General features: G+C 43.3%; 1 protein-coding gene across 1 annotated transcript in view; it reads right to left on the bottom strand.

Moving 5' to 3' along the window:
- The window catches only part of akap6 (A kinase (PRKA) anchor protein 6), a gene marked incomplete at its 5' end in the record, with an annotated part of 139,880 nt that overhangs the window by 18,640 nt on the left and 103,740 nt on the right, over positions 1-17,500 (bottom strand). The window contains 3 exon segments of the mRNA XM_079174641.1: positions 579-731; positions 1,128-1,211; positions 14,639-14,881. Of these exon segments, the coding sequence (XP_079030767.1) occupies positions 579-731; positions 1,128-1,211; positions 14,639-14,881 (480 nt within the window).

The raw sequence follows: 17,500 nt of genomic DNA on the forward strand, positions 1-17,500 counted from the left end.
GAATTACATTCTACATACACATGGATGTCATCTGCATAGCGACGATAAGAGACACAGCAAATGAACGGATGATGAGTCCTAAAGGGAGCAGGTAGAGGAAGAACCAACAACTGAGCCTTGAGGAACTCCACAGGTCAGAGGAGACTTGTGAGGTGATGAAAGGAGGATTTAGAGACCAGGAATCTGTGAAGACTCCTCCTGCCTGTCTCCTATATTTCACGGTATAAAAAGGCCGTCACAGAGTTGTTTCTTATCCAATCACAACCAAACTGTTCCCCAAAACATTGCTCAGGTCATTATGTCGCTCGGTTTTATCTCGGGAACAAACAGAAAAAGGATCCTTTTATTGTCGTATCAAAGTTTGTGTTTTGTTCCCGGACTTGAGGCTCATTTCACTAAACAGCGCCGCGCCGCCTCCATGGCTGAAAACAGCTTCAATCACAGCACCATCTGTCTTTCACGCTGCATCTTAGCATCAAATCAAGCGCTGACATGCTCGCTGAGTGTAACGGTGCGTCAGCTGACTGCCTGCAGTGCAGAATGAAGGATGTAAAGTGTAAATGTCAGCGCGCTCTAACCTGCTTCTCTCCCAGCTCTCTCCTCAGTCTGTTCTGCCACTGCAGCGCCTGCATCACGATCGCCTCCCACCTCCTCTCCAGGTTGATTGACAGCAGCTGCAGGGCCTCCCGGTGCTGCTCCGCCTCTGGGCCCACCTCCGCCATGGGGCCCGACTGTCCCAGAGGTGGGGGGGGATCGCAGAAACAAGTTTTTGTCAGAATCATAATAGCCGCTATCGCACTAATCATATGATTAAATGTCAAGAGTGTAGAACGATATCGTTCCTCTCTTCAAGGTTGTGCTGATTAATCAGGTTTCACTCATTCTGCACGGCGTCATAAAGGAAATATTAAACAAACTGAAATGCAAAAATCAAGCACATTTCTACCTTTTTATTTTTAAATTGAGTAAAATAATGTTTGCCTGCTGTGTTTATATTCTTTACAGAACGGGGCTGTCGAGGTGAGAATCCTGGATTGTGTGGGTTCATTTGTGATATATCTGTATATATATATATATATATATATATATATATATATATATATACTTATATGTATTTTTTTACCCACCTGGCTCTGTTGCAGGAGCTTCTGGCAGAGCTTCAGGACGGAGGCGACTCCTCGGCGTCGGGCTCGAACCTCCGAACACAGAGACTGGAGGAGACACCAGAGAGAAGCTCAACTAAACAAAACCTTTAAATCATTTTGACTCAGACACAAACACAACAAAGGTTCTGCTGAAACGAAGCATCTTCTACACGACGTGTTCTAGATTGAAGTCAACAGAAACATGAGGGAAGAACAACAACGCTTCACTTTAACTTCAACTTCCAATGAAAGAGATTCAATAAACTGGAAACAACACTGCTTCTTAAATCATCTTATTGATACACAGCAATTAATCTGGTTTGTAAAATATTGTTATAACAGATATTCTGTAATAAACTACTAAAGTTATAAACCCAAGAAAAGAGAAACACGTTCCTCGTCATCTCCTCAGTTCTGTGCGCTTCACTTCAGGTCAATCACAACAACTAATTAGCATAAAGTCAGATTCAGTGATCAGCAGTAACAGTGCATCAAATAAACCCCCCCCCCCTGCTGCTGTCTAATAAATGCACAAAAAGGAGGAAAAGAAACACAAGGATTGGCAGCGCCTATTATAAATCACTATATGCTGATGAGTTTCCACACCCAAAGGTCAGTGTGTGTGTGTGTGTTTGCATGTTTACTCAAGCAGGCGTGTGCACGTGTGTGTGTGTGTGTGTGTGTGTGTGTGTGCTAACATATGCGTGCATTAGTGAGTGTGTGACGGCCTGACTCCTCTGCAGCGAGGACCCAACACGTCCAGGCCCACAAAACTAGTTATGCTAATCCCGCCCGCTCGCTGGAAAGCACTCCCTTTACATTTCCTTTACATTTTTCCAATAAATATTAAACACTATTACAATGAAATGGGATTCTCTAACTCTCTCGCCCTCTCTTCACCCCCCCCCCCCCCCCCCACACACACACACACACTAACTCTTCTATCTTTCATCTCCTCCTTCTCGCTCGCTTCAGTTTAGCATATCTGCGGCTCGCCTGTTGTCTAAACAGGAGACGAGGATGCAGAATACAGCCGACGGGATCAAGAGGACCACGAGGTCCCGGCGCAGCGTTGGTGAGCGTTGCAGACACATTCGTTCCAAACAGGAGGTGTTCCGTTTAAAAAGGAGAGGAGACGACACAACGACTCGGTGACACTCGCTCTGCAGCAGGAAGATGAATTAAACTGGACGGACGATGATTCAGCGCGTTCAGACGGTTCATAACTCTGAAATCTGCTCCACAGAGGCGGCTTCAACAACAGGAAGTCGACCTGACGAATAGCTGCGCTGTGAATATGAGCTGAGGTCAGCTGCTGGACACGTGTGTAGGCTGTGAGTCCAGATGGAAGGACAGAACTCCCAATAGCTGCGACTCAAAGTGTATTTGAACTAAACACATGTTTAATTGGGCTCGTCTAACGAACAGCAGGACTGTGATTGGATGCTTCTTTTTCCTCCTCAGTTTGGAGGAATATGTAACCAACTGGAGAGCTCTGTGGGCGGGACTCCATCCTCCTGCGTCCAGAGCGAGGACCATGAGCTGCGTTCCAAATCGCTTTCTTCTTCTGTTCACTTGGCCTTCATACAGCAGCTTCCCCTCGCTAAGTACGGACTAGTTTGGGACTTTACGACTTGCTGATAACCTTTGACCCTCTTGCTCATTTATCCGCTGCGCAAAGGATTGTGGGTAGAAACGGTTCTTATGATATCCTACGAAGAGCTACTCCTCATTTGTTGTGCGTTTGTCCTACAAAAGTCCAGCAACACGTGTAAAAAAACCTTCGTTAGGTTGAGGAATAGATCTGTATTTTCATTTTCATTTACCTCCGCGTGTTTTTCATGTTTAAGAAGCAGTTTCAGTAGAAATGACCAGACGCTGATGAACGTCATCACTGTCAGCGTCATGATGTCAGTCTGGTCAGCTTCACAAAGCTGAACTATTTTCCCTGAAAGTTCATTTCCAGACGGAGGAGAAAGAGAGAATCCTAAGTCTCTATCGTTTCTGCACTGCTGCTTTTTATGCACTGATCCCTCCCTCCCTCTCTCTCCCTCTCTCTCTCTCTTTCTCTCCCTCTCTCTCTCTGGCGGGTCGAGCCCGGCTGGATCCATATTGACTCAGAGGGCTCTACAGACACAGTAGGACAAATATTTGCTAAAAAGCTTTTCTTTCAAAATACATGGAAAGCCGCGGAGTGGCTGCAGAGAAAGAGACGGAGGATGAGGAGGATGAGGAGGGTGAGGAGGATGAGGAGGGTGAGGAGGGTGAGGAGGGTGAGGAGGGAGGGGGTGAGACGGAGGGAAAAAGACAGAAAACAAGTGTGATATAGGTCGACGGAGAGGAAGAGGAGGGGCAGTGTGAAGAGAGAGACAGGAGATAAGAGGAGGAGACCAACAGAAAGACACAACGAGACGAGAAATGAAAAACATGTGAAATCACAGCGTGAAAACTTTTTAATATGCTGATCAAGAAAACTTCTCCATTTTTAATTTTTAAATGGTTTACGCTAAAGAAAAAGGACGAATGTGTCCAGTCTGGTGGCCTCAGCATCGTATCCCTTCTGTGACCTGTGACCTCCAGCAACATGATGCTGGATATGAAGCCACTGGTGTAGGGCCTTCGTGCTAACGTTACTGTCAGTACCCGATGGGTCCCTGCTGCTCGATCCATTCTGAAGACCTACTCTGCCTCTGATTGGCTATTGGCTGCTAAACGCTAACGTTAGCCTAGCTATGACGCTAACGTTAGCCTAGCTATGACGCTAACGTTAGCCTAGCTATGACGCTAACGTTAGCCTAGCTATGACGCTAACCGGCCCGGGTGGAGCGACTCAGCTCACGGTTCTGATTCCAGCAGTCTGAAGGAAGGTCAACTGGTCCGAAAGTCGTCTGATGTTCCAAAGCTCACATGAAAAAAAGGTCCAACGAATTGAGGGTTTTTTGATTGCCGCTTAACAAGAACCAAAGAAACTCAGAGAACCCAAAGGAGAACCCAAAGGAGAACCCGTTTTCTCTCAGAAGCTAATGTTGCTTCTGTCTTCGTCGTCTCTCACGTTCAAGGTCGACCACCAGGAGACACAAAAAGTGACGTCTTTATCTACCGGATTGTTCTCTCTCTGTCTCTGTCTCTCTCTCTGTCTCTCTCTCTCTCTCTCTCTCTCTCTCTCTGTCTCTTTCTCTCTCTCTCTCTCTCTTCATGCATTTCTCCGTCTGTCACTCAACACCCTCTTTCAGGAAAGGGTGACCGACTCAGGATAAACAAAGAGAAGAGGATCTGCTCTTCTCTCTTTCTTTTAATTCCCCCCTTCACTTCCTCTCTCTCTCTTGAGCTTGATCTCTCTTCCTCTCTCCCACTATCTCTCACTCTTAAATCTCCCTCTCCTAAAAACAAAATCCTCTTAGCTCTCCTCCACCTCCTCATCTCCACAATCTAATTACCGAGACCTGCCGTGAAGAGAGGGATGGAGGGAGGGATGGAGAGAGGGAAGGCAGGCGGGGGGGAGGAGGAGAGGATAGAGGAGAGTGGAGGTTGCCATGTCAGTGTTTTTAAACAGTAGAGCTCTTTGAGAGGAGAGAGCGACGCCGTTTCTGAGTTCATCATCACATTTCAAATGTCAACAACAACTTTGACGCTCACGTGAAGTATTTTAACAAATGTTAAAATACAAATAACTCGCGAATCCGATCAACGAACACCAGACAAGACCAGATACCCAACGCCAGCGTTTATTCTATATGTCGTGCAGAAGTCCTGAAGCTTGTTACGCAGCTTTAAACATGAGAAGAGATCGACATCCGTAAATAAAACGGACTTCTGAGTTATTATGTTGAGTTGGTGAAAGTGACTACAGCAGTGTTAACACATCAAAGAGATGTCTGCTCTCATTAACATTAATACAATAAATCCAACTAAACTGGTTTTACATCCTAATGAAAATACACAAAAGTAGGCAAAAGTAACCACACACACCCTTTGCACAACTCCTCTATTAATACACACCTGTCACTTTAATAACATACTTGTTTGAACTCTTATTCCTTTATTTACCATGTTTTATTGTAAATGCTGCAGCAGAAACAACATGTCACAACTATTGCAGCCTGTTTAAAGTCGTTTTCACGATTCCGTGGAAAGTTAAAGAGGCGAGGATGAAAAAGTGAGGAACTAAAATAAAAAAGAAAGAAATAAAGGAAGACGGGAGCAAGGACGAAGACGAAGACGAAGAACGAGGAAACAGTACGACGGAAAAAGAGAAACAACTCAAAAGGACGAGAAGGGAAGAGGACAAGGACACAGTGTGAAGGGAGGAGGGAGGGAGGGAGGGAGGGAGGGAGGGAGGGAGGATTTAGGCTGCTTGCTTGGTGACCCAGTGGATATTTCAATCAATTACCATTAATTAGAAATCTCTGATTAATTCTATTTGTTGATTAAGTCAATTAAAACCACAAGCACTCGTTATCGCACAACGAGCCTAATGAATTCCTGTCGACAATTTGTTCCCTCACACACATATTCCCTCTGCAGCCGCTAACACCGCCTACAGCTCGCACAACTTTGTCGTTTGCATTCTCTTCCCCGTCGCTCCCTCCTTTCTCTCTCTCTCCTCGTCTGACATCTCATGTCTTCTTCTTCCTGCACTCCTCTTCTCCGCGTTCAATCCTTCGCTCGCTATCTCACGATAACTTCTTAATTTCTTTGTTCCGGTTGCTTCTATCTTGTCCAGCCGAATAGTATGAAAAGTTAATAAAAAAATGTAGAAGTTGCAGGAGAACCGCAGTTCTGCCTCTGGAGGTTTGTTCAAGAGCAGCTTGTCATTGAGCAGGAGGAGCGTTCAGAAATCACTTCCTTCAGGGTTTGGAAGCATAAATCTTTCACTCGCAACCTTGTCCTCTAACCTCAAGGCTAGGGATTCCCAAACTGGGGTCCAGGGGCCTCGAGGGCTCCTCGTACTGTAAACAGGGCGGTGCACCGAGTCTGCAACCTCCCTGCACAACAGATGAAGTCTGTTGTTTAGAGTGAAAGTCACAAACATTCACACGTCAGAGTAAAATGTTGGCATTGAACGACTGAAAACCTCGACAAAGAATCTTCACGTTGCACTTTTGCTGTTTCTAAACTTTATTCTTAATTCAGTCAAAACAACGAGGAGCAACCTTTTTGTGAGAATATGACCCGTTGAGGATCACTGGTACCGAACATATACAAGTATTCTGAGTGTATCTTGGGATGTATTAATAACCTGAAGACGATCAAAGCGTTAAAGGATCCAGACTCTCACGTGTTTTCATGTTCTTCAGTGGCCGTCTTTAAAAAAACATCAGGATTTCTTTGATGACGTGTTTTGTATAATCTTTTAGGACTTTTCGCTCGTCTGTCTCCACTGACCCACAATGCATCTGTTTCCCGTGATGAGGTCAGAGGTCACACGGTTCGTCTTGTACTGCTCCTTTAAGATGTAGTACAGTAAATAGTACAATATGTATTAGAAGTAGTGGAGGAGAAGTAGAAAGTAGCAGAGAACAAGTACCTCCAATTTCTACTGAAGTGCAGTAAAGAGTAAATATACACCATAGCCCAAAGCATGATGGGAGTTGTGGCGACCAAAAACTCATTCGCAGTTCAAAAGGGAATAAAAACATCAAAAAAACATTGTGAGCTTAGAAACGTAGTAACACTTCAATTCAGTTGTTGGATTAAAGGAAAACGTGTTAAGGTCAAAATGGATAACCGATGACATCATCGGGTCTTATTGATGGTTAAGTTATGAGCTGAAGACCCTTTCTGCCCGTTTGAACGTCTCAGGGATGAAAGCTTCAGTGTTCAGCAGCGGTAAACACACGGAGGTAACGCGTTGCTCCTGTTCTCAGTAACACGCTATCAATAACAGCAGTTCTCTGAGCATTCGTCTCTTCCAACGTCTCCGTCTTTCCCCTGGTTCAGTCTCTCTGTGCTGCTGTTTCAGCTCTTTATCTTCTCCTCTGTCTCTATTTGTCTCTCTCTGCTCTGACTCGTGTCTCCAGAGCTTCACGATCTCACTTATCACGACTGAAACAAACGCTCAGACGGTCAAACATCTGGATATAAGAACAGGTGTTGGCCTTTCATCTCCTCCGTCTTCTGGGTAGAAGCTCCGAGACTCTTTTTGTTTGTCTTCACGTGAGCAGCGATAAGAACTCGTGTGAAAACCACGTAACTTTAAGATTGTTTATTTAGATATTTTCAGGTAAAATTAAGGATTGCACTTTCCTTTAGTTATCTACTTCTTCAGCACAATCAGATCCAAGATTACCTGAAAAGAAATATACATATATGTGTGTGTATGTATATATATATATATATATATATATATATATATATATATATATATATATATATATATACACATATTTATTCATGAGTGTTCAGCTTTATAACTTAACATGCTTTCTTTGAAATTTTGAAATTTTGAAATTTTTCCAAGCAGGTTTAAGCCTTAATAGGTGACAGTATCCAATATATATACATATATATATATATATATATATATATATATATATATATATACTGTGTATATATATATATATATATATATATATATATATATTCATGAGCGACTGTTCACCAACTGTTGTGAGAAAATATTCTGGCAATTTTAGAAATCTAGTCTATTTAGAACTAAACTTCTCCGTTCTCTGCTTCGAGGGAAACATATTTTCTGTCCGGTTAACGGTTTCAAACACGTGGTTAAAGTTGTAAATGGAATCAAGAATAAAACAAAACTACTTGGTGAGGTTTTGTAAAAACATCATGGTTTGGCTTAACTTATGTACGTAAGTAAAACAATCCATCATTGACTTTTGCTCTCACACGGGACATGAACAGAGTTCTCCTGGGTGAAAGTCCTGTTTAACCCATTCATCCCCTCTGACCTCCCGACACGGACTTTGATTAAACACTAATAACACGTCAAAAACTACGTAATCCAGAAGGAAACAAGAATAACTTGAAACATTGACGATGCTGTTGTTTGTTCAAAACTGCTTTAGAATGATATTCTGTTGATAAAAGTCAAACTTCTGTCCGAACAGATCCACACTAACATCCACTCCATGGTTATTATATAAAATTGTTGTGTAAAATACTACAGGACATTATGCAAATTATTATGAGAAACTAAGCAAAGCTCAGTGATTCAGATTATGTTCACAAAAGTGTAATATAATATAAATATAAATAAGACGAGGCGGTCACGACAGAGTTCACATCGAGTGAAACTGAAACATCCTCAAGTTATTTCTATGAAATGACAAGAAATGACCGTGAATGTCTCCACTTCTCTCTGGTCCTCTCTTTGTCTGTGTTCATCCCTCTTTCATCGTCTCTCTTTCCTCACCAGCTTCTTCTCCTCTATCTCCATCATTCTCTCCGTCGTTTTTTTCTTTCTGCGTTTTCAGCAGATTAAATAACTCCCTCTTCCTCCCGTCTGTCTTCTTCTTCTTCTTCTTCTTCTCTCTTTCTTTATTTTCTCAGGTCTTTCTTCTCGGTTTCTACTCAGTGTTTTTTGGGATTCTCTCTCTCCGCTCCTTTAAGCAGATGAAAGGAGCCGAGTGTTTTCTTCTCTTCCCGAGCAGATGAAGATGAAAGTCGCCATCGTGTTTGTTGGCGCCGTTACCTCGGCAACGTCTCACCTGTTTGCTTTGCCTTCAACCCCTAACGAGCAACTCTTAACGAGAAAACACCTCTTCAAAACACAGACGGACGCGCACACACACACTCACAGGCATAATCAAAAGACACACACACACACACAGCCTGTGTTCTTGGCAGGGAGTCGGTGGATCTTTAATCCTCATCATGCAGCAGGTATCGATATCAGAGCCTCGCTGTCACCTTCTATTAGCTGCCTGAGAGAAGCTCATACACTGGGGGGGGGGGGGGGTAGTTTGTGGACTATGGTGCGTATAGAAGTCACTCACACAAAGATAAAGGACAAAACGCTGTTGAGCAAGAAGCTACACAAATGGATCTAAAAAGAAATCATTGTCAATTATCAATTATTGTTTTGAATTCTGACCTGAAGTGTAACACGGTGTTATACGGTATTTTAAATCATCATAACAACGAGTGAAACGAGGTGAAACCTGGACCGAGATCTCACTGGACAACGTATCCAACGGTTCATCTGAGGAAAAGTTGCTCATTTGTCCTGCGTTGTCCTTCGAAAGTTCAGCAACGTTTATTAACTTCAGCTCGTTAAACGTCTGTCTTCACAGGAAACTTAGTTAGCTTTAGACAACAACACTACTTAGTTAGCTTTAGACAACACAACTATTTAGTTAGGTTGAGACAACACAACTATTTAGTTAGGTTGAGACAACTAAACTACTTAGTTAGGTTGAGACAACACAACTATTTAGTTAGGTTGAGACAACTAAACTACTTACATTGAGACAACAACACTAGTACTTAGTTAGGTTTAGAAAATAAAACTACTTAGTTAGGTTGAGACAACTAAACTACTTACATTGAGACAACAACACTAGTTAGTTAGGTTCATACAACTAAACTACTTCGTTAGGTTTAGAAAATAAAACTACTTAGTTAGGTTACGGTAAAGATGGTGGTTTGGGTTAAATAACTACATAAGTCCCGTTACTGAAGTACGGAAGTTACGAGTCAAATAAATCAACATTGACTTCTTGTTTCACACGAGGAAAGAACAGCGTGTCCCGGCTGAAAGATCGCTGTTTGTTGGACACATCCTCCTTCCTCCGCCCTGGGTGTGTTTTTATGTTCTTTGTACTTCCTCATTCACGATAAAGTGCATAAACAAAGTGATTTCTTTCTTATTGTTCTACATATAGTTATGAATGCTGGATGACACCAGCCTGCGCCGTGAGCCTCATCATGTGACGGCATTTTTATAGCTTTGGAAACCAAAACCAGTCGGGCAACTCACTGAAAACAGCATGAAACAAGACAGTGTGAGCGCCCAAAGACATTTAGGCATGTCAATATTAATGTTAAACATTAATGTTAACCATTAATTAAACGTTCTTCTTCATACTGGCTGTACAGATTTCCCTCCGTGGAGCAGCTTTACTGTGAGACATCGAGGCTCCTCGATTCTGTGCAGAAATAAATTACAAAGCAGCCAATTAAAGTGTGTATCTTTGTCCTGGCAGTCGTGTGCAGGTTTACTGCCAGTGCTTCGTCCCGGCAACAAACCGACATGCGACTGCCATGAAATGTCGGGGCTTGATTAACCCGCTCGGGGGCCCCGGGGCAAAACTGAACTGTGTGCCGTACTGAGACCCCCCCCAAGGTCTGGAGTTGCCCAGCTGGTAATCCATCCTTGTATGTAGTCGTCATTCCATTTTCTATGTTTGTCTCTTTAATCTACTACACTGATGCCGATATAAGAAGAAATACATGTGAAATATAAAAGATGTATATTTATAAACTAAACGGATCACAAGCCTCACGGTTCGGATCGTAGCGCCGTTTTTGAGTCAGTCTCATAGTTCACAGAAGACAAAACGTTTCTTTCTTTCACTAAATGATTTCCTGATCAATATGAAACTACGACTGTTTATTAATCAATGTTTATGTATTTGTATTTTGCAGATCACCACATTGTTGTAACAGAAACGTAAAGATTGATTATATATAATTTGATCACATGATCCCCTCATCAATGTGATCTATATTTGAGCTTTTTTTTCATTCGTTTTAGGGGTTTCTGTTTTTAATAAAATATGCGTAATATTAATGAATATAAAGATGTTTTCTTTTTTTTTTGAGATTTGTAAATTTTCCTCTTTTTAGAATTTTTATTATTCTTTTTTTATAGAAATATTTTGACAAATGAGAGAGTCTATAACGATAACGCTTATTTACATAATATTGTTATTAACATGATATTTAAACAACAGGAACATGTCGACGCCCCTCAACTTTATTTTGTTATTTTATGACGATTGCCTATTGTTATTATGATTATTATTGTTGTTATGTTACTCAGCTCATTAGATGAAGTCATTTTCTGTCTCCATTTCTGAACTCAGAGAGCAGGTGAGTGTGTGTGTGTGTGTGTGAGTGTGTGAGTGTGTGTAGGTGTGTGTGTGTGTGTGTGTGAGTGTATGTAGGTGTGAGTGTGTGTGTGAGTGTGTGTAGGTGTGTGTGTGTGTGTGTGTGTGTGTCAGTCTATTAATTCTCGGTGTGTCCGGCCCCCAGAGCGTCTCCACGACAATAGAGAGTCATCGGAGGCCCGGGGCCTGATGGAGGAACGTCTGGCTGACGCCGTATCTTAAAGGAGCACTAATTAAATTAAGAGACGAGTTACAGACGGACAGGAGGAGGAGGAGGAGGAGGAGGAGGAGGAGGAGGAGGAGGAGGAGGAGGAGGAGGAGTAACTTCTTCTCTCTGAAACTCTTGTTTCTGCTCATCGGCAGCTGGTTCATCTTCTCACCTCGCTGCAGTGATGTAGAGGTGTACTGCAGGACGCTGTGACATCACTGATGGGCGTGGTTACAAGTGACCACGGGTCGTGTTTTCATTCACGTACTTTTATGCTTTTCTGAAAAGCTTCATGGATACGGCAACATTTTTATAAAACTTCCTCAATTGAGCAAAACTAGACCTTTGCTTTGTTTTGTTTACGGGTTTGAAACTCTAGTTCTTCTTCTTCTTCTTCTGTTTTCCTGCAGATTACAGCCGTGGATAGCGCCACCTTCTGACCAAGCTAACGCAGGCTGGTCTCATCCAGCGTTCGTAGCTTCACCCACGAAAAACAATGTTATCGTAATACGTAGATATCAAACTAAATTTGGTTTGTAATCCACATAACCACGAACCAGGAAGTACAAAGCCTCGTTAAGATCACACTAGATGTTTGGAAAGAGAGGTGGATGGGTCAAACAAAGGACAGCGTTTCCTCCAGGAGACCGCTGTTCCAATCCCGCGTGAGACGAGAAGTCAGCGTTGATTTATTTGAGTCATTTAACTTCTGTTCTTCAGTAACGGCTCTTCTGTCGTTATTTTAACCCAAACGAAGATGTCTTCCTCAACCTAACTAAGTCGTTTTGTTGCCTGAACCTTTTTTTAAGAATTCACTTTTCACAAATAACTAACAATACAACGTCGATATCCTGACACGCTGGTTCATCCAACATCAAACGACGCAGCATCAACGACTCGTGTTTCAGCGGATGTTAAACGTTTACGTCACCCAAAGTGTGAAAAAACTTTTATTTCTTTCATGACAAAATAAATCATGAATCAAAGTTCATACTTTTTATTTTTGTGTTTGTGTACGTCAGTATGTTTTAGTGAGCGCTGGTCTGGAGGCAGCATTCTGAAATGACTCCGTACATTAGTCTGTGTGTGTGTGTGTGTGTGTGTGTGTGTGTGTGAGTGTGTGTGTGTGTGTGTGTGTGTGAATGTGTGTGTGCTCCTTCGACCTCTTCCGACCCCCGCTGCTTTCTCATTCTCAGCCGTACAGTAATAAGCTGAAGTCAGCGCAGAAATCGAACCCATTTACGAGTTCAAACGCCAAAAACAGACAAATGATCGCTAAAATGGAGCCGACTTCTCTTAAAATGGAACTCCCCCCCCCCCCCTCTCTCTCCATCTCTCTCTCTCTCTCTCTCTCTCTCTCTCTCTCTCTCTCTCTCCATACAAATGTCTGCTATCAATATTTCCAATCTTCATTTCTCCAGAAGCTCAGGGCCTCTCTCTGCCAGAAATCAATGGCTTCCCACTGAGAGCTGTGACAAGGATCAAAAGTGAGAGCGGCTCGGCTCACTTTCTTCAGATAAAGTCTCGTTTCTATACAGTTTCATCATTTAGGCAGCCTGTGTGTGTGTGTGTGTGTGTTTCTATCAATAACGACCAAATTACAACTCGACTCTGCCATCAATTGTTCTCTGCTGTTTGTGACATCTCGTATAAATATCAACAAACATGTTGATTTCACAGACAGATTAAATATTTAACCTTAAAAATTGTGACAAAAGCGTTTGAAGTTTCCAGCTGGAGCCTAAAATTCATTAGCGACACTAAATGTTTGCGTCCTATTAAAGCTTTCACCTGGTGTTGATCTGGCGCCCCCTGTGGACGGAAGCGGAAGTGTTTCTGAGCACCAGAGTAGAAAAGCTCTCGTGTTACTGCAGCAGGTCTGTAGTCTCTAGTTCCAAGTCTTCTTCAATACAGCATGATGTTCATTTAGTAAATGATGGTCCATTTAGAGTCACACAGACCATAAAGCAGGGGATGCTTTAGGGGCGGGGCTACACAGTGATTGACAGGTCTCTACATCACTCCTCCTCAGTCCACATATGGTCACTTCCTGTTCACTGGTTGTAAGAAAAACAAGATGGCGACGGCAAAATCGACCGCACTCAAGGCTTCAGAACCAACGCCGCTGCTATCCTTCATGCTTCAAACTGCTTGTCCGGAAATATTAGATTTTCCCACTTTTAAAAAAAGGATCTGACTCTCCCAGAATCTCCACAGCCCTCTGAACAAACGTTCCTTCTTTCCAAAAGTGTGACTGTGATCATCGCACATATTTAAAACAATACTAAAGGACACTCTCTTCATTCTACGACTAAACTTTAGTGGTTTAGAGACATTAGAGCTCTAACAGTGAGTCACTACCGTCATCTTCATATTCTGATGCATTCACTTATTTATGCGTATGTTTGCATGTCTCACTTATTTGCATATTTGTGTGTGTGTGTGTGCACAAAAACATACATGAATTAATGCACTTCTGTCTGCATTTCTATTTCAGCGCGTGTGTGTGTGTGTGTGTGTGTTCCCGGTTGTCAGTCACACGGCAGGGCTAGGCTAATCAGCGCAGCTAGCTGTTCGCTGTGTGATGCAGGCTGATTAATATCCTGTTAGCGTCCCGTGGCTTTTAAGGCTAACCGCTGTTTCCTCTATACATCCATCGCTTCACAACAGCGCTGCCTTCATCTGGCCTCATTAAGACGATGCATCACTATACTTAGCATCAACACACACACACACACACACACACACAGCCGACGTGTTTTTCTCTCAACGCTTGATGCTGATTGGCCAAAGCTTTGTCACATATTTGAAAGTTAGTGAAGAAAGGTTACGTGACACTGTACATGAATAAACACTCGAATTATTCGCTGTACGTCCTCGTCGCCTGTAGCCAGTGTGTGTGTGTGTGTGTCGTCTGAACATCGACTCTTTTGTCTCATTCGAGGAGTCGTCTCTGTTCGGAGGATTCATTTGTTATTTAGGATTTACATCTGAGGACTGAACTGAGCCAAATGGAATAGTTTACAGGATATTCAACCTTTGAATAATTAAAGATCTGATGTTTCGGTGAATGATGCTGCGATCGGCGCGTTGAGCTCGGTCTGTTTAAACACAACTTTAAAGACAGTATGATACAAAACAACCTGTGTTTGAACATAAAAGCTCGTAAAGATGTTCCTGAAAACGCTCAACGTGTCAGAGAGACATTCTGGTACCTTGAAGCTCTGGAGCTGCTCCGAGGCGTCTTTGTCTCGTCCCAGGCAGGAGTTGAAGATGAGGAGCTCCGTGTCTCGCAGCCACGCCTTCAGCTCCTTGATGCGAGCCTCCAGCTGCTCCAGCAGCGAGTTGGTCAGCGGCGAGAGGGCCGAGCGCGGGTTCTCCACGGCGACGCCCGGACCGCCGGCCAGCAAGGAGCTCGAGGAGGTCGAGCCGGGTCCCGAATGGTCCGAGAGGATTTTCTGACGGACGACAGGAGAGAGTTAAAGAGTGAGGAATCATCGCCGTGTCGATATCCCATCATGCAAATCAATACAGACACGACCATTCATCACTGCACAGGTCGATGAAGGGGAAGCCGTGAGTTCACCGCTGCAGGACGGTGAAGTAATAATCACAACGTTCACCTCAGTTGATCTGGTTTATGGGTTTTCTTTCAGTGCTGCTACATATGAAGTCATGTTCTGATCCTAGATTCATATTAAAAGCAGTAGAGGAAGAAGTATCTCTACCGTTTACTGCAGTAAAAGTACTAATAGTAGTAATACTATTAGTACTGTTGTTGTTTTTATCGTTCGGCTCTCTTATTGTATGTAGAGATCGTGTGTCGGGGACTTTGTGTTCTATTGTGTTACAAATGTAGAAATGTCCACAAAGAGAAGAGGTGGACTTCCTCCTTTTGTTACATCATGATTCATTCGTACATTGTTGCTAATGTTGTTATCGGAGCTGTGAATTAGCTGGATGTTGCTAATGCAGCCGTCATCTGTTGTTGTTGTTGTTGTTGTTGTCGTGTGAACAAAGCTTTCAGAGGAACTGGTGGTTTTCCAGGTGCAAACAGATCAGCTGCTAATTCAGAGCTGATATTCACACGCACAGCAAAACCGCATTTAGACACAATTCAAACCGAGCGAGTGTTTGGTGAGAAGCAATCACTGCTTCAAAGAGGAGCAACTTACAATAACAAGAGAGTCCAAGCGTGTGTGTGTGTGTGTGTGTGTGTGTGTACGCTCTGCAGAGTAATTTTCCAACCCCTGTTGATCACACAGTCAGACACAGCAAGCCGCTGAGAGTCTATTCCCCACTTGGTTTAGAGAGAGTGTGTGTGTGTGTGTGTGTGTGTGTGTGTGTGTGTGTGTGTTCATGTTTTTGTGTTTTTTTCCTGAGAAGTGCTCATCAATACAGAACAAACAAACTTGTGATGTTCGTGTGGATCACAACGGTCACCAGTGAAGCGCTGGTTTGTACTCGGAGGCGTCGGCCATGTTGAGAACGATAAGGACTGAGTGTTGCACGTCGATACGTTTCTTCTTCAGTGGTGGAACGTACGTTTACTCCATTACTGTGATAGAAGTTATCCTACGAGTATGTTTCTACTCCAGATGTTGAACTCATCGTATCCTCAACGATTTATTAAGAAACGCTACTTTTTCAATTCCCGCTCGTTACATGAATACAAAATACATTTCCCAAAAAACGTCTCTTCACAGGAAACTCCTCGGTTAGATTTAGGAAACGATCATCGTTTGGGTTAAAGTAACGACAGTAAGTATCGTTACTGAACCACGTGATGATAAGTATTATCGTAGTCTTTAATTAATAATGAAAGCTTGTGCTCGATACACGATCTTCCTTCAGTTCCTTTACAGTTTATCTGTGAACTTCACGATAGTTGTGCAGAACAAAATAAGCATGAATAAGAAAAGGAAAGTCTTCTGTTTGATGTCATCGTCTTCCTCAGAGCATCAAACCGTGACGTCAAACATCCGTAGGTCTGATAACGCCGCTGGACACGCCGCTCGCTAATCGCTCCGCTAGTGGCTTCTTCCTCCTCCTGTATTATAAAATGTAGAACAGCTGCTAGCATCGACAGCTAAGCCAGTCACGCTTGTAACCCGTTCTCCGTGTTGAAGCCCTGGTAGACCTGGCTGATCACGTGATCGTGGGCGGGACCGATCAGGGACGGACACGTCGAGACTGCTGAGACCCAATGGAGTAGCGGCCGCGGGGTCCACGTCATCGTTTCCATCGTCTCCGGCCTCGGGAGCGTTTTTCAAACTGAACCTCATCAGTGTGGACGCTCGGTGTAAACGCAGCAGAACTTATGCGTTTTGAAAACGTAGCAGAGTGGACGTCTGGTGAACACAGAGCTGCTGCTGAACCGGCCCCGCATGGGTCCCGGCTGCTCATTTGCATTTGTATGCGTTTGTACAAAAGGCTTTGAGTCGTCGGTACGGCAGAGACTCTCCCTCCTGAGTGGAAACGCTACTTCAGCCCAACTCTGGCAGGTAAACAGACGATGATGAGGGCCGATTAAAGGACCCCCTGACCGGGGAAATGAGCAGTCGGCAGTGTGTTCAGGAGAGACAACGACATTACGAGTCTGTTAGTTTGTCAGAGAGGAACAGAGGACGTGTCCTCAGACATATTTAGGAGATATAAAGACAAAGACAAGACATCGTCTCTGAAGTGATTTTGTTGAAGTGAAAACAGATGAACTAAACTTAAGAGACTCTTTTGTCACGTGACATTCTGAAGTTCTGTTTTGCTGGTTTCTCTGACGGCTGCGTCACACATGATGCGTTCAACGAGCGTCGGAGGAATGAACGTCGACGATAACGACTTCTATTCTCAGCTTCTGGGTAAACGCTGGAGTTTTGGAGATTGTTTTCAGAAAACATGCTTTTCAATCCCGCCGGTGTGTTCTGAGGTTGAGACGTGAAAGCTTTCATTTTTAAAATGAGAAGAACAAACTCAGTTTTTCTTCAGCTCTGATTTAATGTCAGCTGAATGGAGGTTTGGGCTGGTTTAGTTTTCATGTTACGGGAACAGAGCGGTAGAAGCTCTGAGGAGCGTTTTAT

The sequence above is a fragment of the Pholis gunnellus genome (assembly GCF_910591455.1).
Source record: "Pholis gunnellus genome assembly, chromosome: 15".
In the NCBI taxonomy this organism is placed as follows: Eukaryota; Metazoa; Chordata; class Actinopteri; order Perciformes; family Pholidae; genus Pholis; species Pholis gunnellus.